A 20,402-nucleotide genomic window follows, 5' to 3' on the forward strand; every position below is an offset into this window, starting at 1 on the left:
GCTTTCTCTCGCTCCAGTTAGGTGCTCCCAGTGTGCACAAGGAACGTAAAGGGAGGCAGACACAGCACGGATGCGTTTTAAAAGTCAGAGAATTTTGCCCAAGACTTCTCATGTATTCAGGGGCTACACCTCTCCCAACGATGAGTTGGCGGTGATCTAACAAAACATTTTCCAGCTCTTAAAGATTGACTTTAAGAACTCCCCCATTGAAGAAGCCGAGAATGAGAGCAAAAGTAGTAGCAGCGTGTGATGGATCCCTCCGCGGTCCCCTCCTGGATGACAGCCAGGGCTTCGGCACCTTCTCTTTTCCTCAGAGGCATGATGTCTGCCTCCCTTCACACTCCTTGTGGAGGGACACACGCCCGTCACCCCTGCCGCTATTATTTTTGCTCTCAGTTCTCGGCTTCTTCCATGGGGGCACTCTTAAAGTCAACCTTTAAGTAGTCCTGCCCGGAGCCTGCCCTCCCGGAGCATGCTTTCTTCCTTCTCCTGGTGGACGCACCTCTTCCAGCTCAGCTCAGCCAGCCAGCAGGTGGCCACATGTCCCAGGGCTTCTCGACCCCCTTGTCACAAGATGCCTGCAGCTGCTGTGGGCTTCAAGTCAGAGCAGCCGGCGCATAGAACAGGGTGGTGCCGACCGTTGGAGAAGTGGAGCGAAGCCGGAGTTCAGTAGCCGCCTCTTTTGCAGCGCAAGAAGCCTCCCTGAATCGGCCGTCTGGTCTCCTCTTTCTCTGCCTGTTTGTTCTGTATGGCCAAGGAAAGGAGAGCAGCTGGCCAAAGGTGTGGCTGCTGGAGGCAAGTCTTTTTCAGTCTCCAGCCACCTCTTCCGGTGCAGAAAGCCTCCTCCAACCAGCCAGCTGATCTCCTCCTCCTCAGCCATACAGAACAAACAGGCAGAGAAAGAGGACACACCAGCCAGCTGATTCGGGGAGGCTTCTTGAGCTGCGAAAGAGGCGGCTACTGATCTCCAGCTTTGCTCCACTTCTCCAACAGACCAGCACCGCCCTGTTCTATGTGTCGGCTGCTCAGACTTGCCGGGCCCGGCACATAGAACAGGGCATGCTTTTTTCAGTGCGGCTGCTGCACTGCAGCCACACCAAAAAAAGCACGCAGCAGCTGCAGGCATCTCGCGATAAGGGGGAGCGAGAAGCCTTGGGAAATGGCCACCTGCTGGCTGGCCGGGCTGGGCCGGGCTGGGCTCAAAGAGGCATGTCTGCTGGGATAAGGAAGAAACCGTGCTCGGGAGGGCAGGCAGGCGGAAGGATGTTCCAGACTGCGGCACATGTTCACTGCATGTGTAGCGGCTGCAGATGCTATGTGCATGTGAAGCAGCCCTGGGACATCCACCCGAACTGCGCCACAGCCGCCACGTGGTAAGGAAAGCTAGGAGAGCAACCGGGACAAGTGAGTGACCAGGCGACCAGGTTGGGGGCATGGCCAGCCAGGGGTCACCACCAGTTCAGCGACCCATGTACCGGTTTGCCCAAACTGGTGCAAACAGGTTGAATGCCACCTCTGCTTCTCTCCATTGAAAAAAAGGAATGCAACTTGTTTTTTAGTATGTCAAATATTCTAGAATGTCCAACACAGTTTTAACATTATACTTGGTCTTTTAGCTAAAAACCACAGTTAACAATATGGCTAAAAGCCCACAGTGATCTTCCTGAATAAGTTCCTGAAAAATTATTTTGAATCTGTCATCTATAATTGTTGTGGAAAACATATTATCATTATTCAGTAATGATACTGATATGTAATTTCTTATTAAAGACAAATCATAGACATGAGTACTATATTAGCCTCTTTCAAAGTTCCTGTAAAATAGAATTCCTTTTACACACTTCACACCTTTACACACTTCATTGTTATTTCCATTTCTCTTACTGTTAACATCAATGTGTATAAAAGTTTAATTTGATAAGAGATACTTATTTTCTCTGCGAATTTCTTTAATTCTTTTTTCTTTTTATCTCATCCAAAATAGCCAGTTTTCTCTTGCATCTTCTTTTTGAGTTTAGTTTTTGTTGTATAAAGTAACCTTTCATCTAAATTTTGTTGTATCCCAAACCATTATTGAATCATTGCCTTGCTTATTTCTGTAATGTTTCATTTAATTTCCTTTAAAAGAACTGAATTTCTTTTTGTAAATTAAACTCACAGGATTATAATCAGAGAATTTTCTTTTCTCTTTTACAGAAGTCTGATAGGAATATTGTTTAGGAGAATTATTTCTGTATTATCAGTCTTTAATCTTGTATTAATACGCTGTTGCAGAATTTGATCCTTGTCTTCTTCCTGTCGATTACCCAATTCTTTCTCCAATCATCTGTCTATAACTGTTGTCTTACTCTCCAAACTTTCCATTCTATTATTAACTTAGTTTAGTCTAGGATACTCACTGTTTCCTAGTTGAAACTATAGTGAAGTGTTCACTTGGTTTGTGTGCTACGGTGATGCCATGTGGTTGTAATAGTCTGGTGGTTGTTTTTGAAATGTTTTCGATATATGGCAGTATTATCTTTTTGACAGCTTGTGTTGGCTGTGCTTTGGGGGGTTGAGTGGTCAGGCACTTTTTGATAAAGTTGTGTGGGTATCCATTTTGTTGAAAGATGTAAATTGCATTAAACAACAAACCAAACCAAAACATTTGGTAATTCTTGAATAGAAACAATCTTCTTAGCCTCCTTAACATATCTTACCTCCTCTGTTGGTTTTATTTGAGAAGAATGCTCATGATTCTCTGCCACCTTATTATTTCTTGGTGCCAAATTTTCTCTGGGTAAAACTTTAGGTAGGGAGTGGCTTCCCTTTCTTTTCTGAGGCTGTTCTGTTGCTGTTTGTTTAGAAAAACCTTAATGGGACAGCTTGTGCTTTTAGGATATGAAGTCATGTCTGCCCTCAAAGCTAGAAGATTTCCTCCTTGTAAGTAGGTGCCTACACAAAAGTGTAGCTAAAATAAGAGCAAGTTTCATCTTGTTTCATCCAGGCCCGCTGCAGCTTTCCTTCTCTTGTGAAGTTAAAATTATATTCTGTGCTTTACTACTTTTGATTAAACCCTGCTTATTGACTTTGCAAACTGTGAAAGCCAAATGAAATCCAATAATACTAAGGGGAAGAAACTAGAATTGGCTCTTCTAAGAAGTCAAGAAGTTACACATAAAATCAGCAGGGGAGCAGAAGAAACAACTCTCTTGCTACCCAGATTGTGAATTATATCAATTCTATGATAAGAAATTACAAAGGAAAAGGAACATTGCTATAAGAAAGGAGCATATAACAATGGAGTACAGGAGAATGAAATCTGAAAGAACATTTGAACATACAACACTAAGTCATATGCTAGGCTAAGCAGGAAAAACCAGTATCGACCTCTAGGGGAACTCCCAGCATTTTTAGCTACCACCTACAATGGTGGCAGTGATGGCATTTTGAAAGGAGGAAATGAATCCACCAGTAAACAGATCTTTTTCAACCAATGTGCCTCTACTTCAGGAAAAAAACCACACATGTTTGTCTCCCTCCTTTTGCCTTTTCATAAAAGTAGAGGGTTCCTCACTTACCTCCCTATAGATTGCAAATTGTAGCAAGTGGCATCAATAAACAGGAAGTCTGAGTTTATTCTGTATTATGTACAGTTTGGGAACTCATTGGCTCGTGATGTGGCAGGATTTAGCACAATATGTAAATCTGGTAATAAATATTATTTACTTTCAGATCTCCCACTGTCATACTTGTTTTACATTTAAGCAGCTTTAAGGTTTTGAAGGTAATTCCTGTAGACATATGCTTAAATTAGTAGTTTTCTACTTTAGGTAATAAGGAACAAATCTAATATTTTATAACAGGAGTGTTTTGAAAAGAAACAAGGTATTTGGTTGGGACCTAAGTTTCATTTGAGATTTAACCCAGGCTCTGTAAGTTGGGAGATCATGAGTCCTAGGTTGGCTAACTGGGTGATTGTGGGCTACTCACTTTCTCTCAGTCCAAGGAAAGAGGCAACATCTCTTCTAAATAATCTTACCAAGCAAACTGCAGGGACTTGTCTAGGCAGTCTCTGAGAATCAATTAAATGGGTGGGAGGGAGAAATGATGTCATTTCAAACAAATGTATATAACATGCTGTTTGGGTCACAGTGCCTACCTGAAAAGATGGATTGAATTGTTCTGATCTGTGATGAACAAAGAGATGAAACACTGCTAAGGTTGTCCCAGTCTGCCCTCCTTCTTTTCCACGTAAAAATTAATTAATAATTTAAAGCTACTACTATGTGGTGACTTTACAATGCAGAAATTTCCTTATGGATTTTGTGTGCTGCAAAAAAAGCTTTACTAGATAACAGCACAGAGATATAGAAAGTTCTCTGGGGTCCATCTTTTTTTTTTTTAATAGAACAAATCTGGCTGCCATAAAACTGGTTAGGTAGAGAAATCAGATACTTTCATCCCTACCAAGTCACTTCAACTAGGACACATGCTAGAGTCCTATACTCCAAATTTTTACTTATATTGGAGACATTTTAGTAGGCATAAAGAAGTTTTGATATAATTTGTGTACAATATTTTTCTACAATTGTGATCTGATCCTGTAAAATGCTTTCAAATCCTGCTGCAATTAAATAAATCTATATAATCCTTTTCTCCAATTCACTGGCAAAATTGTGAGGGACAAGAAAAAAGAAATATAATTATCTTGCTTCTAATTATCTTGAGCCATTAAGTCTCTGGATTCTCTTTCAAAATGAGGAATCATTTTGAATCTTAATCTTAATTTCTCTCTTAATATCTGCTTCTTGTATGCAATTGCATCTGTGGGAGCTGTTTGTGCTCCAAAAACCTATTTAGAATTCTTGGCAATAAAACTTGGAAAAGTATCCACTACAAAGAAAATAATTGCTGAAACCAGTAGTTTAAGATAGTAGTATCAGTTCTTTCTTGGTATGCTACTAGCAAACCTCAGCTTCATTGCATTGCCATGATAAAACATGAGCATGCAAAAACTCAGGAGGGAGTTATAGTTCTATCGCTCTTGCTGCCTGAGACATTCCAGTGTCAGAACTTCAGACATAAAGAAAGCAATACACCTCTTGTCTCAGTAGCAAAAACAAACCTTTTGTGTTCAAGCCTCAAACCTCTGGGCATTTTGATCTTTTTTGTTATGTGTTTTGGGCAGGAGAAAGATTTTTTTAAAGCTGTGCGCTTTCCAAGTCTGGATGCTATTATTAAATAGCCTTTCACTGGGTGGCTTGGAGCAATTTATTTTCTATCCAATTTGGCCTTTTGTTATTATTGTTCAGTCGCTAAGTTGTGTCCATCTCATGGACCACAGCACACTAAAGCCTTCTATCTCCCAGAGTTTACCCAAATTCATGTTCATTACGTGAATGACACTATCTAACCATCTTATCCTCCTAAAAGCGCCTTCTCTTTTTACCTTCAATCTTTCCCAACATCAGAGTCTTTTCCAGTGAGTCCTCTCTTCTCATTTGGTGGCCAAAGTACTTGAGCTTCAGCTTTAGTATTTGTCCTTCCAAAGAAACAGGGTTAATTTCCTTTAGGTTGACTGTTTTGATCTTCTTACAGTCCAAGGGACTCTTAAGAGTCTTTTCCAGCACCACAATTCAAAAGCATCAATTCTTCAGTGCAATTTGACCTTACAGAGTGGCTATTAGAATAGTAGTAGGTAACTCTGCAGAGTTGGGACCTACAAGCATATCCATAATTATGTTTTGAATAACATGTTATTCCAGATGTCTAATTCTGGAAAGGTTTTATTTCACAATTTGAATAGCTGGTCTAACAAGAAAAGTGAATGTTCTACAGCCCCCTGGAACTTTTTAGATGTGGAGACTTTTTCCATGTGCATCATTTTCGGAGCAAGGGCCATTGTGGGGACAGTGACATATTGATGTCATTAGATAAGCTAAGATGAGACTTGAGACCCTTTTGGTTTGTGGGTTCAGGACTTGTGGTTTGTGCCTTAAATTATCATTCTTTACTCAATCCAAAAACTGGCTGGAAAATGTATCTTTATTATTTAATGGTTTATGCTGAAAACTCTGAAGACAGCAGGTACTGAAATAATAATAGTAACTGATGATGACAATGATGAGTTGGAGGCCACAAGAAGTCAATAGGTTGCAATGCCCATCTCTGAGCAACTTGTCTCTAATATTTTCAAATTGTTTCCATATTACAAAGACAAATGGTTCCTTTCATATTCCAATTTTTTTTTCTATTGATGGAACATAAGAACACTGGAAGTGTTGATGTTGGTGTTTGTCTCCAAGCATCTATAAAGGTTCTACAATAAATATTGTATGTCTTATGATTTCTTCACCTTTGCTTTTCTTTGTTTTAAATCAGCTTGTATATAAACCAACCAGAGAGCTCCTTTTCTAGTTGTCTGTTGTCTGGTGTCTTCATAATGGTTGCAGTTACTAGCTTTGCTGGGAAGAACTTACATCATTAGACATGGTGTAATTGGTGCTGCGGGATTTAAGTAAATTAGATATCAGCTGCATAAACAAGGAAACTTCCTCTGAGGTTAATTATGTGTGGAAACACTAGCTGAAAGTTTGCATGTCACCTTAGAGACAGGGCTCTGAAGCAGAAAAGAAACAAAGAAAGCCCAGCTTTTCTCTCTGTAATGTAGTAGTTCATGTCACCAACAATGCTACACACTCTGCGCAAATGCAGAGTCCTCTCTAACCAACCCATATGCAGTGCAGTGAGATGGAATCCTGCATTCACCACTTGAGACAAAGACAGTCTTCATCTTCAATCATCATACAAAGTACTCTTTTTCTTTCTTGCTAGATGTTTAGCCTTGTTGCAAGGCAACTGATGTCTCTGCCATACTCAGATGGGACTCTCTTATTGCTAAGAGCAAATCAAAGGGGAAAAAGCTTTGACCTCAAATAAGAAGAAATAAAGCCACCCCTGCCCCCCTTTTTTTGGCAATTTTTGAGGAAAAAAATAGAGCTGAGATGGTCATGTCATGAGGCAACTTTATTTGACTGCAGAGGCTCTTCTAAGGATGTTATCACACAGAGGGTATGCATCTTCACCATAGCGACCTACTTAGAGACATTCAGCTCTTGAATAGAATGAAAGGAGCCACAAATATTCAAGCAAGATTTAACCAGGACAAAAAAAATGAGGAAATGGGCAAATGAAAAATTAAATTTAATTCTATTTAGATTAAATTAAAATCTGAATATAATTAAACTTATTAAATACAAATAATGTTATTCTCATGCATCAAATAATTTGTATTGATTGTGTACTGCTCAAGAAAAGGTAGCTGCTCAAGAAAATAGTTTCTAGCTCATTAAATCTATGAAACATTGAACAGAAAGTATAGCACTTAATTGCTCAATGGCCTATGTTGTTCTCCTTGCTCAGGGCAGCCCCTGCAAACCTCTTGGCCTTACCTTGGTTTCCCTACAGTCAGGGGTTCTTTTCTTCCCTTGAGTGATGTTTTAATGCAGGATAGCCTGCTCTGTCCACTCTGTCCACTCAGAGTTTTAGTTACCAGGCTGACATTCAATGGTGGAGCTGTTGGCATTTCATTGGTACAAGTCACTAAGCCAAACTGTCCTCTTTAGGTAAAGCTTTCTCTTAAGGCTTGCTAACAGGAAGCAATAGGAATCTCATTCGCCCCATTCTCTCCTGGAAGAAAAGACACATAAGAAATTAGGAGGAATCAGGGAGATTAGATTAGATTAGATTAGATTAACAGAGTTGGAAGGGACCTTGTAGGCCATCTAGTCCAACCCCCCCACCCACCCACCCACCCACCCAAGCAGGAGACCCTACACCATTTCTGACAAATGGCATGCAGGGGTTTGATGCTCTATGGAGGGCTGCCTCCAGAAAATGGGGGGGGGAAATGGCAAATTAGCACTCTTGAACAGGTTTGACCCTGCCTTGCAAAGTTCTAATAGAGCCTGGTACTGAGTTGCATCCCTCCCTTCATTCATGGTGACATCATCTGGAAAATATGAATGAGAGAATTACTCAAACAAGATAAAGTCATTTTGGACCCATACATTTTGTTTTTATCATTCACAGTGTGTTTAAACCACAGATGGTGAGCTTATGTATTCTAAGAGGCCACAGTGAAGGGCCGAGGAGCAAGATTGTTCAAGCTGAACCTCTCTTCCATATAAGGAGTGCCATGCTCCATAGCTGGCTTTCAAGAATTAATTGGATTCAAATGAAATTGCTGATAAGGGAGTCATCTTGGGCTCCCTGGTTTACAGAATGCAAAAAGCAGAGTATATTTTAAAATACATTCTTTGTGAGCATGACTGTTATAATGCCTGCACAAAAATACCTATTACCTCCATTAATAGCTCCCATGATCCTTGTCCAAGATTCATCATATTTTAAATAACTAAATATTATTATTTTTTAAAATCTGGTCAAATTATTCATTCAAATTATTCATATATCATGGTTTTGTCTCTGGTAATTAGAGAGAGCATGTGATTAAAAAGAAGTTTGTGCCATTGATTCTACAGAGTAATTAAGAGGAAAAGAGGATAAGAGGTAAAAACGTCTTGAAAAATGGTTCATTCTGTAAAGATCAGAAGTTTTTGGAAAATAACAAGGTATACATAGACCAAAGAATCTAATAGAGTAAGCGTATGCTTTAAGGTGACTTCAAAACTCAGGTTGTAAGCATAAAGTTCTCTACATTACATTTTCAGAGTAATTTTATTTAATTGATGCATAATGTAGGTAGATAGAAAACTTATTTTGAAGGATCAAAATAAATTCTCTGTGTAACAGCAACAAGTTTAGTCCTTGAAAGAATGACATAATTTTAACAAATTCATTTATAATTTTTAAAAAAATCATGAAAATAACCTCTTAAAGAGTTAGTAAATTGCACCCTCTTGTGGAACAATGGAGCCTTGCATCTATTTCACCTCCAACCACAAAAGGTATTTTCAGATTAAGCACCCACCTTTCAATCTGTATACTCCCAAATCGGCTCAGTCATCATATTTCCATTCAATGTGATTAACAGGAGGAAAATACCACATGTCCCTTTTGAACAAGTAAGTGCAGTGATATTCAGCATAATTGCAAATTGAAAGTTGAAATTATCTCTTAGAAATTTGATTAGTGAAAACATGGTTTGTCATTTACTTAACAGCAGCATTTTTTCACAAAGTTATGTGATTTTGAAAAATAATTATTGTATATCCTAAATCAAGTTGCTGAACCATTCAATTCCTAAAATTGTGGATGGAGATGTTCATTTCAAATGAGTTAATTATTAATCATTCATTTCCAAGACCATAAATTGTATTCCTGCAAGTCCTTAATGCTTGCTTTACTTTTATGCTTCAGAAATATTTAGTACTAAGATGTTGCTTATTAGGAAAAGTATTTGGGGCCTATTCATTAACTCACTTTGATTATTCAGAATATATCTAGAGGGAACCACATACTCTATTCAGAATAATTTTGCTAACTTTTTATTGCAAGACAGATTTTGAGCCTTTATCTAATTTATGTAGTCTCTGAATTATCTTGAATGTTTCACTTTTTATCTTTTTTTCCTCACAACTTGTCAGATTTTTTGTCTCTAAAGAGTGATTAATTAATTTATTACTGCCCATCTCACAAATAAGTTCTGGGTGGTATACAACAATACAATAAATTGGCAAGAACTAACTATGGGGACACATTGCAGAATTAAAAATGTTTTAATTAATTTCACATAGAAGACTTCACTTCCTTTCTAAATGGCAGAATACTGACATTTGTTCCTATTTGTAGGTTGAACTAAAATATTTGTAAAAACATTCCTGAACATTTTCTTCACCCGTTTTGTTTTCTTAAAATTCTGCACTATGTTTTTATTCTCTTTTTGAGAAAATATATTTGAATGGTCTAAAGAACAATATTTGGTAAAAGAAGCTGAAGGAAAAAATTAAGATCTATAGTTCTACTCAAGTGAGAGCATTAAATAAATTGTAAAGATGGAAGCCAGAACTATGAAAATAATTCAGTGGGTTCTTCTTAGCTATATTTTATATATTAGTCAGCAGGAATTTGAAGCAGACATATTTTCTTCATAGCCATATTTTCTTGAGTTGCAGGAAAGAACAATACAGAGAAATTTTAAGGATGCAGAGTGGTGGTCTTGAATTGTTCAGTTAAGAAGGTAGCTTAGAGGCATGCCTGGGTGCCCTGTCTTTCACTGACCTGTTCTTCCCTAGCTCTCCATGCTTCGATTAAATCCCAAAACAAGACATTAGGAAGACACTGGGCTTCCACTGGATTTTTCAAATTTCAATCGTAGTGTTGATTGAACGGGACAACGGGGGTCCTCCTTAAGAAATTATCGGAAAATGTCTTTGCTTGGAGAAATCATTCATCCAACTCTTGTGTCTGTAATTCTGGAATTTTAAAAAGTTATTTAAAACTGTTTGGTTGTAATAAAAAGATTCTTACTATCTATCAAATCTTTACTTTCCTTCTTATTTCACCAAGCCCTGCTGCTGAGAATGGTTTTATTGTTTTCTGTTCAGCTATTTCAGGAGAGAAAGGGAGTTAAGATACCACTGTTGCTACAAAAATTATTTAATAAAAAACCAACAGCGCTACTGATCTAGAATATTATAATGTGCTCTTGTAATTTTTTTAACTACTCAAGTGATGGGAAAGGCTGTCTGTCATGGTTGTGAATACATTTAAATATATATCAAGGCAGTTCTTTAGTAACCACACTTGGAGCTGGCCACTTGTTTGTTAAGCAAAATAGTCAGCAAGTGAAATCTGGATTGTTCTTATGATTTTACCTCAGCTTTCCTTCAGCTTTTATAGACTTGCAAAGGTCATACCTGCAAGAATTATTTGTAAAATTATTTTTTCATTACCGTTGTAACTATGATCAGTTGTAAATGAGGAACTTGTTAAAGTTCTGTTGGCTGAGAATGATAATGGTTTTAGATACAAATATTACATTATAAAATATCCCCATGTATTTCTCTGTTCCAGATAGTTGGATTAGATATACATCTTGACAACTTCTAGATATTGCCTCTTGCTATCACTGAGCAACAGGATGTGAGTTGCTCCTAAAGCCAATGAACTGCATGTAGTTATCTAAAGCAGGAGTCTCCAACCTTGGCAACTTTAAGCCTGGTGGACTTCAACTCCCAAGATTCCCCAGTCAGTTGGCTGGGGAATGCTAGGAGTTTAAGTCCTTCAGGCTTAAAGTTGCCAAGGTTAGAGAACCCTGATCTAAAGGTTGATGCATTCAGTTGCCAGTAGAGGGTTTGAACCCCATAGAATTTGGCAACTGCATCTGAAAAGTCCCAGTAAAGGAGGAAACTGGTCACATCGTGCTTCCTGGTGGTCAGTGTAACTGGGTAGCTCAGAATGATTTCTTTACAAGAAACCAGGACTTGTGGGTCTCCATGGCGACAAAAGCGCTATCTTATTCCCAACTAACACATGGGAGTTTGTAAATAATATGATAATTCTGTCTTTCCTTGCAGGACTGTATGTACTGATAGGAGCAGGAGTGCTGATGATGGCAGTAGGATTTTTTGGATGCTGTGGAGCAGCACGAGAGTCTCAGTGCCTGCTTGGAGCAGTAAGTAATGGACATGTAGACTAAGGTGATATGAGGCCTCTCTCAAATACAAAATCATTAAGTCAAACATTAATTAAAATCCCTTTGCTAAAGTCTTTGTATTTTGCTTTATTCTAAGTCCAAAATAAGGAAGTCTGTTTTTAAATTCAAATATCAAACTGTGAATTAAGATAGCAGTTAGCAGACTGGTATTAAAAATAGAACTATTTCTGACATAACAGAGAACAGATCAAAGCTGGCATAGAAGGAAAGGAGACTTTAAAAAGGGTCGATCTAACATCATATCCAGCTAAATAAATTACAATTTATTAAGCCAGGACACCTATATTGAAATCAGCCTGCTGTACATTAGAAGGAAGAGGAAGGTAGGTCATGTAAAACTTTTGTATAAATACAGTAACTTGGAGGTTCCTTTATTATCTACCCTTAATGATCCTTAAGTCCTAGACAGGACATATTTCTATCTAAGAATTCATGAAGCATTAATTTGCAATTCTGTATTTATTTATTAGAATGCAGCCTCTTTCAATGTTGTGAGATTTACCACTTGAGCAAAGCATAAACAGAATTTTATTGCAAAGGCTTTGGATATGTTGCAGTGTTAGAAATACTTCTTTTATATTTTTTATCCCATCCTTTCCTTAAAGTGTGAAATTATTCTGATTTAAGGAAAGTTGAACTAGAACCTTACCTTTTGCATCATTAATCTTGTCCTATGTGAAGTATTTCTGTTATTAAAATGGCTATTTCTAATTGTCAGAGAATGGATTTACATGTTGCATTCAAATATCCATAAAAATTTAATCTGTAATCTTAACTTCATTCTTTTGTAGTTTTTTACTTGCTTGTTGGTGATTTTTGCTGCTGAAATCGCTGCAGGGGTTTTTTCTTTTCTGGGGAAAAAAACGGTAAGTGAAATGCTTAATGTGTGCTACCTTAAATATCTTAAACTGAAAAATAGTTTAAAAGAGTAAAATCACTTTAAAATTAAGCACAACCCCTAGTGATTTCATGGGTGTGTCTTGACAAATATACAGAAAGAGTTTTTATTGCTTTCTTTGGAGAACATTTTCCTTTACTTCCTAGGCCAGTGATGGCTAACCTTTTCAGCTTGGTGTGTCGAAAATCGGGGAAAAGTGTAGCCTTCCTCGGGTCGTGTGTCACTTCAAGAAATATCAATAATTTGGTTTATGACGGACTGGGCTGGGGTGATCACACAGGGCTGTGAAACTCGTCTCCCTGGTCTCAGGGCTGCAGGTGCAGGATGTGGGGATCGGAAGGCCACCTTACAGGGCTGTGAACCTCATTGATCTCCTTTCCTCCTGTAGCATTCCTGAGGTAATGAAACTGACAAACCTCAGTTTATGGCGGTTAAAACTGGTTCTCTGCTGCAAAGATCTTGCGGCAGCGGTGACACCACACCTCCACGCAACAAGCAGGGAGCAGGGATTGGAGCAGAGCACAGGCAGCCTCTAAATGTGCAGGTTTTCCCCACACCAACAGGTGTGTCAGTCAAAGTGCCTCGGCGTGTCACGAGTGACACGCGTGTCATAGGTTAGCCATCACTGTCCTAGGCTAATTTACATATCTGATATTTCCTAACTTCATATTCTAGTGTGGTAATGTTTTTTATTGCTCAACTTGCCCAGAAATTTGCCCAAATTTCCTTTTGTACCCTGTCAGCCATGGCCCATCCATTAGTCATGGGCCAAAGCCTAGAGCTTGCTTTCTTGTTCTTCCAAATTGCTGTGGGTTCAATCTTCTATTTCTGTAAATAGCTAAATCTTTCTACCTTAAGGTTGACTTCAGCCCTCTTTGTTGCTACCACATTCTCAAGTGGTAAAAGAACAAGAGGACTGGAGGAAAGCTATGAGTTTCCTGTTACTGAAATTCTGCTGGTTTCTTCACAATCCTTCATATCTAATTAGGATGTCTGCTTGTTGTGGTTGTTATTTCTGCAGGCTGTCAACGAAGTCCAAGCCATCTATGAGAAAGCTTATGAAAACTACATCAGTGATCAAAGCAAAAACAAAACACTCATCAAATTTCATGATGCGGTGAGTAAAATGAATTCAGAAATTTTGCTCACCAATATTGCATTTGGATGGTTTCAGAATACCCATGATTGGACAATCAATCCAATGATTCAGTTTGCCTAATGCTTGTGTTTCTCCTTCTTCTGGAGTTTTTATTTGTATTGAAATCAAGGAAGATTCAATGTGGCACCCAATTTCTCAGTCCTTTCTGTGGATTCTTAACTTACTATAATGGTCAGCAACATCTCCAGGCTTGGCACACACATCTTTCTAAAACTTCCTAAATATGGAAATTCCCTCTAGAAGACCTTAGTAAAACATTGAAGTTTTATTAAATCACATGTGATATCTTGGAAGCACTGTGGGCATCATTAGCAGGAAGGCATAGTGAGAGTCTTGGCACAGAGGCTATATTTATTTATTATAATCATCCTCAAAGTCAAAGTAGCATATATAAAACGATTTCCATCACCATTCCTTAAAACAAATCTTTATTATAACTCTCATGGTTTTTGCAAGACTATCTATACCCATATAGTCTGTTTTATTCATGATTATGGTGAGATAAAGCGCTGCCATGTGTATTTCTGGCATCAGTTGCTAAGTTTACTTTTTCCTTAGCAGGGCCTAGATCAATGTTTTCCAAAGCGAGGTCTGTTGCTCGCAGTTGTTAGAAAAGAAAAGAAACCCAAATGCTCTCTCCCTTCTGTGGAGAACTGCTAGATACTGTCTGCCAAACACTCTGATTGAGAGGGAAAGTGGAAAACGTTTCTCTGAAGTTTCTACCCAGAGTGTTGCTAAGTATTACAAATTCACTTCAGTGCGTGCAATAGCCTATCCCCCAGTTTGTATAAAGATTTTTTTTTTAAAAAAAAATAGACAAACAACACCACAACAAATTTGCTTCCACATTTAGATTTGGAGTTGAGCTGTCTTCCTTATAATTAAAAGAGGGCTTAAATGCTTATTTTTATCCATATTGTTACCTTACGGTTACTGTATACTAAGCGCATATGCACCCACCTATATGAGAGCCAGTATAGTTTGGTAGTTATGTGGCTCTAGGAATAGTAGGTTAATTGGGGTTCAAGGCCTTCCTCAGCATAGAAACTAAGGACCAGTAACACACACTCAGCAAAAGCCACCTCACAGGTTATTGTTGTGCAGGTGAAATCTGGAATCCTCTTTCTTTACACCCAGTGAATCATTGGTCAGTTGATCTATGCCTCATTCCCTTGGTAGGTTTTTCAGTCTTGTTAACCACAGAAGCAGCTATAACACCAAGTTTAAAATAACCTCTTATCACACATGTGACCATTTACTGATCCTTCTTAGTTATTTGTGGTAAATTAGTAAATCCATGGCAGAGGGCAAGACTTAGGGAAGGCCCAAGAGAGCCCACAGTTTATTTCTTTTGTATGCTTGGCTGAGCTTGAGTTCTTAAGAGACTTTATTAGAAACTGAACTTAATCCAATCCAACCTGATTCTACTGCATAATATTGGACTGCCACTCAGCAGCTAATATTCAGTTAGAAACACCAATTCCTTTATTTTCAGTGCCATACAATTTAAAATAGCATGTTGCTTTGCCACAGCAATATATAGACAACAGGTTACTGGATTCAAAAATGACAGACCCACAAATGAGATAGAAGCTGAGGTGGGGTTTTTTATTTTATTTTTTTATAAAATAGACCAAAAGAATAACTTTAACTGCAAAGTTTAATATACATGATATATTCACAGATAAAGCAAAAAACCAAGAAACAATAACATTCAAAAGACGAATGTGAATACATAAATTCATGTTCCTTCAGCTGTTGGGAGCCCCATCCTTAATCACAGGCAATGCTTAATGTTCCTCTATTACATTGGTTAGTGTATAGCTCATTTCCTGGGCAGGCTTGTGTTGAAGGTCATCCCTGTACTTTGAAAAAATGTTGATTGTTTATACATACCATTTCTCTGTTGGCTACCAATAGTTTATACAAGATGCTGGTAGCTCGTGCTTCAAACCCTTCCAGGACTGACTGAACCTCAAATTAGCAAAGGTTTTTTAAAAGGAAGAGATGTCCCTCTTGAGACAGCTACATCAGAAATGAGAAAGAACTGGAAGCAGGGGGATTGAAGGGGGATTCTTATCAGCTTGCTTTTAAAAATCTATGGCCTTATGGGGAAGCAAATAAATGTTCACAATACCAATAGAAATCTAGAGGGCATTTGCTGCATGCTGGATTTGTTAAAGCTTCCAAGTGCATTTTAAGGGCAGCCTCATATACAGTTCGTCATAGAAATCAAGCCATGGGATAACTGGGGCATATGATTGTTGAAATGACCTCCTATTCCTGGAAAGGACACAACTACCACCCCAGATAAAGCTGTGCAAAGGCCACAGCCACCACTTTTCCTGGCCACAGCCACCACTTACTCAACAGGTAGGAGATATGAGTCCTGAAGGATCCCCTGAATTGCACAGAGCTCTTGAATGGAGAATTGCTATCCTCTCCAAAGTTAAAGATGGAATATATCCAGACCTAGGCAGCTTTAATATCCATAATCACACAGACATGTTTGAACTGAAGTTAGTTCCTTTGCATCCATAAATTGAACTTATTAGTACATGTTATACTTTGCAATAAGTATGAATTCAGAATAATATAATTGGGGTAAACATATTTGGGTTTTCTGGATCATTTGAAAATGATTATTTTGGGAATATTTGTAATATATTCTCTCTCTCCCTCCAGCTACAATGCTGTGGGAAAGACAGTGACGTTCAAGTGAAACCCACCTGTCCAAAAGATATTGGGTCGTCTAAAGTAAGTGTCTCTGTTGTGTCATGTCATTCTGACAGTGAAGTCAAAAATAGCCTAGGAATGGGATAAGACATGGTACGAATATCATCCCCAGAGCCAGAGGAGATCTGAACAGGAGCCATTTGGCACCACAGTAACATGCCAGCAAGATGACTTTTAAGCAATTTGTTTGCTTTGCCAATTATACACACATTCATATATCTGGAGAAGACTGCAAAATAAAACAAGCAGTATTTATTGCAGCCCACTTGCTTCTTCGGCCCTTCTGATTTGCTTGCAACTCTTCTGGGATGTCAAAACTGGTTATTACCATTCCCTGGTTTCCATAAAATGAAAAACCTTAGCAGAGTTATCAAGTTCATAATGCAGAAGAAAAGGTTAACGTCCCCAGTGTGATCATATATATAGTTTGCAGTTTAATTTTTTTTTAAAGAAAATAATTACATACATTCTATTGTTCAGTTAATACGAACCATGTACAGTAGTGCTTGACTTGCAACCACAACTGAGCCCAACATTTCTGTTAATAAGTGAGACAGTGGTTAAGGTCCATGTTACAACCTTTCCTGCCACAGATGTTAAGTGAATCACTGCAGTTGTTAAATTAGTAACACACTTGTGAAGTAAATCTGGTTTCCGCATTGACTTTGCTTGTCAGAAGATCACAAAAGATGATCACATGACCTCAGGACACTGCAAACATCATAAATATGAGTCAGTTGCCAAGTGTCTGAATTTTGATCACATGATTATGAGGTCATTTTTTTTTTCAATTTTTCCAATGCCATTGTAACTTCGAATGGTCACTAAATGAACTATTGTAAATCAAGCACTACCTGTCCATGCAAGGATGCCTACATTATTCATGCAGCTTGCTGGATTAAAAGACCTTGTTGATTCCTTCATCCTTACTGAGTGACTTCCTGAGAGGTTTAGCTTAATCTGGTTTCCACTCCTGAGCCAAAATTTCCGGCTGACCTTTTCTTAGAGACCAGTTCGAGCTGGGGCCAAATAGAATTATTATGAACTGAATTTTGGTTATGTGAACTTTCATACTAGTTCAGACAAGATAAACCAGACAAACATACAGTTGACAGTCTAATTTTATTTTCAATGAAAATAGAATTAAGTTATGTGACTGTCATAGATAATGTATGCTATATAGTTCAGTTCCTCTTCAGCAATTTTCCTGCCTGAAAAAATAGCTTCTCCACACTACTTTGTGATGCGGTGCAATTCTGTATTCCAGTGTTTTTATTAATAAACTGACTCTTTGTGGAGACCTGGAGATTGCACTGTATAATTAGAGAGGCAGAAATCCAGGGAAGGAAGAGAATGAATTTGCAGGCATCTGCAGGGAAGGCAAATGTGGAAGTTTGCACTGAGAACGTAAGAGGCACAACTTACACCCTGACATTGTGATAGTTATGTCATTCTGATAAAAGCATCATACAGTATTTTGCAGATGCCCATGTATACAACTATTCCAATGATTCAAGGCTGCTTTGCTGTGTTGATAAGAGGAACAGCAGCAAAATTAAACAAAAGCCATCTTGTTATGAACCATTTAAAAAAAAATAAAGATTTTACAACAGTATAAAAAACAATAAACAGTAAGATTTTTTAAAATAAAAAATATACAAAAAGTGTGAAAATAAATACAAATAAAAATATATATAAAGAAATTATTTCTGATTTTCTTTACAGCAGTGACAAACAAACTTATTATCTTTCCTCCCTCATTAAATTAGTTCATTGTCCCTTTGTCCCATATTCAACCATTTTCAACAAATCAATAAATCACCAGTTCTTTTTTTTTCATTTTCAGTAAAAAGTGCATAAGAGGTTTCCAATCTTTACTAAAAGTATTATCTTATCACTGATCAAACAGGTCAATTTTGCAATTTCCACAAATTCCATCTTTCTAAACCATCCTTCCTTTGTGGGGATTTCAGTATTTTTCCATCTTTGTATATACATGTTATCAATCCTTTTTCATTGGGAAAAAATTCCTTATATTAAACCAACTTTTGGATATAGTTTTTACAAACTGCATTGATTTAAATAAAGACTATATATTTAATGAAATTATATATGACATGAGGGCCACAAAACTGCTAAGTATTTATGATTCTGTTGACCCCAAAACTGGGCTCTTGCTTGGTTTCGAAGCTGATAAGTCACCGGACACAAGGTGTGATACAATATACTTTTATTTTGGTACCAAGATATAAGGACCCTGGCTCAAAAGCTAACCAAGGGCCTCGATGAGAATCTTACAGCAATTTTTATAGTCAAGGGGTGGTCACATTCAGCCCTTTGCCCTTCCCCTAATATTGCATGCATAACAGATAATATTGATTGGTTATTTGGATCTCAGCCTCCAACATAGCTAAATGTCGCATCACCTGTGTTTCACCCCAGGTCACAGATATCTTGCAAAGTGGCCTAGTTTCATGGGCCAGCTATGTGGTTTTTGAGGTTTTTCTTATAAGCAAACTATTCTTGTTCCTGATATCCTGGCTAGTGGTTTAAAGTGCTAACTTCTGCCTTGCTAAGAATCTGCAGTTCCGACCGCTTTTCTATTATTGCAGAGCAGCTCAAGGTAGCTCCCCCACTCCCCATGACCCCCCCTCCTTCCATAGAGAAAAGTAAAGCAGTTTTAACTTTGTCTGAGGTAGCACCCCCACTCTGCGACCCCGCTCCTTCTGTAGAGAAAGAGAAGATAGGAAGGAGCAAGGCTGCCCAAGACAAGAGAAAATGTTTTATCAGAATTCATATTACTCACTCTCGTGTCCATTCCATCCATATCTGGGTCCTATATCCACATATGACCCTTCCTCTGATCCCCAGGGCCTCCTCTGTACATACATTCCATCATCTGATATTTCAATTCTACACAAATTCAAATGTGTTTGGGGAAATGTGCAACTTTTTAAATGAATCCCTCCTCATATATTTGGCAGCTCAGGGTTTGCATTGCAGCTATAGCAAAGGCAGGATGGAAGAGAGGATACAGACAGAAATAATGATGGCTGTTCCCAGGACAGTGCTGAAATTATTATTCTTAGCAAAATATAGAAGAAATTTGGAGTAGAAAGGATGTTCTAGCATCCATTAGAATCAGAGAAAGGAAAAAAGGAAAAGGAGATAATAAGGTGTGGGATTTTTAAAAACATATCTGCCACAGGTAGAGGTGGTTATTGAGAATTCATATTAGTAGATATTGAAGACTTTAATGTCTGTCATGTCTTGAACAGAACTGTCTGACTGAAATAGAGACTCTCGTTAATTCAAAACTTCATTTACTTGGCATTGTTGGGATTGCAATTGCTGGAATCACAGTAAGTAATTCTGATTGTATTGACTATTGTTGTCATCATCATCATCAACAACAACAACAACAACAGCAACATTGTATTTACACAAACCTGAAATCTTTCCAAGCCATTTAAATTATAGCAGATTACTAAAGAGAACAGAGAATCACTGCATGGACCTCAGCTGGCATGCTTACTGGGGGAATTCTGGGAGATGAAGTCCACACATCTTAAAGTTGCTGAGATTGAAAAGTACTGCTTGTGAAATAATGCAAGATGTAAGATTCCTTTTCCACTGTAGTCACAATACCATCATCAAATTATGACTGTGGGGTCAAACAACAAACTGTTCAACACATAGTGTCAGAGTGCCAAAATAGAACCAATAGTGAAACTGATGGTTTTTCTGGCTGTGACAAATGAAGCAAAAAATTATATCTGAAGATATATATATATATATAATATTTTAGAACTTTTTTCATATTTTGTATTTTTATCCCTTGTGTTTTTATTGAAATATATGCCATATAATATATGCCATATAATAAATTAAAATATGCAATCCTGCTCCTTCTCTGTAAATGGCATATTTTAGGGGGGGAAATATGG

General features: G+C 38.0%; 1 protein-coding gene across 1 annotated transcript in view; it reads left to right on the forward strand.

Annotated features, from left to right (window-relative positions):
* TSPAN2 (tetraspanin 2) overlaps window positions 1–20,402 on the forward strand; it is a 57,966-nt gene that overhangs the window by 30,146 nt on the left and 7,418 nt on the right. Inside the window, exons 3-7 of the mRNA XM_026675115.2 lie at window positions 11,523–11,620; window positions 12,454–12,528; window positions 13,582–13,677; window positions 16,405–16,476; window positions 19,734–19,817. Of these exons, the coding sequence (XP_026530900.1) occupies window positions 11,523–11,620; window positions 12,454–12,528; window positions 13,582–13,677; window positions 16,405–16,476; window positions 19,734–19,817 (425 nt within the window). The remainder of the gene's footprint in view (window positions 1–11,522; window positions 11,621–12,453; window positions 12,529–13,581; window positions 13,678–16,404; window positions 16,477–19,733; window positions 19,818–20,402) is intronic.

This window comes from Notechis scutatus, chromosome 3, assembly GCF_049901735.1.
Source record: "Notechis scutatus isolate UNSWTSFEM ecotype Mainland chromosome 3, rNotScu1.2, whole genome shotgun sequence".
NCBI lineage: Eukaryota > Metazoa > Chordata > Lepidosauria > Squamata > Elapidae > Notechis > Notechis scutatus.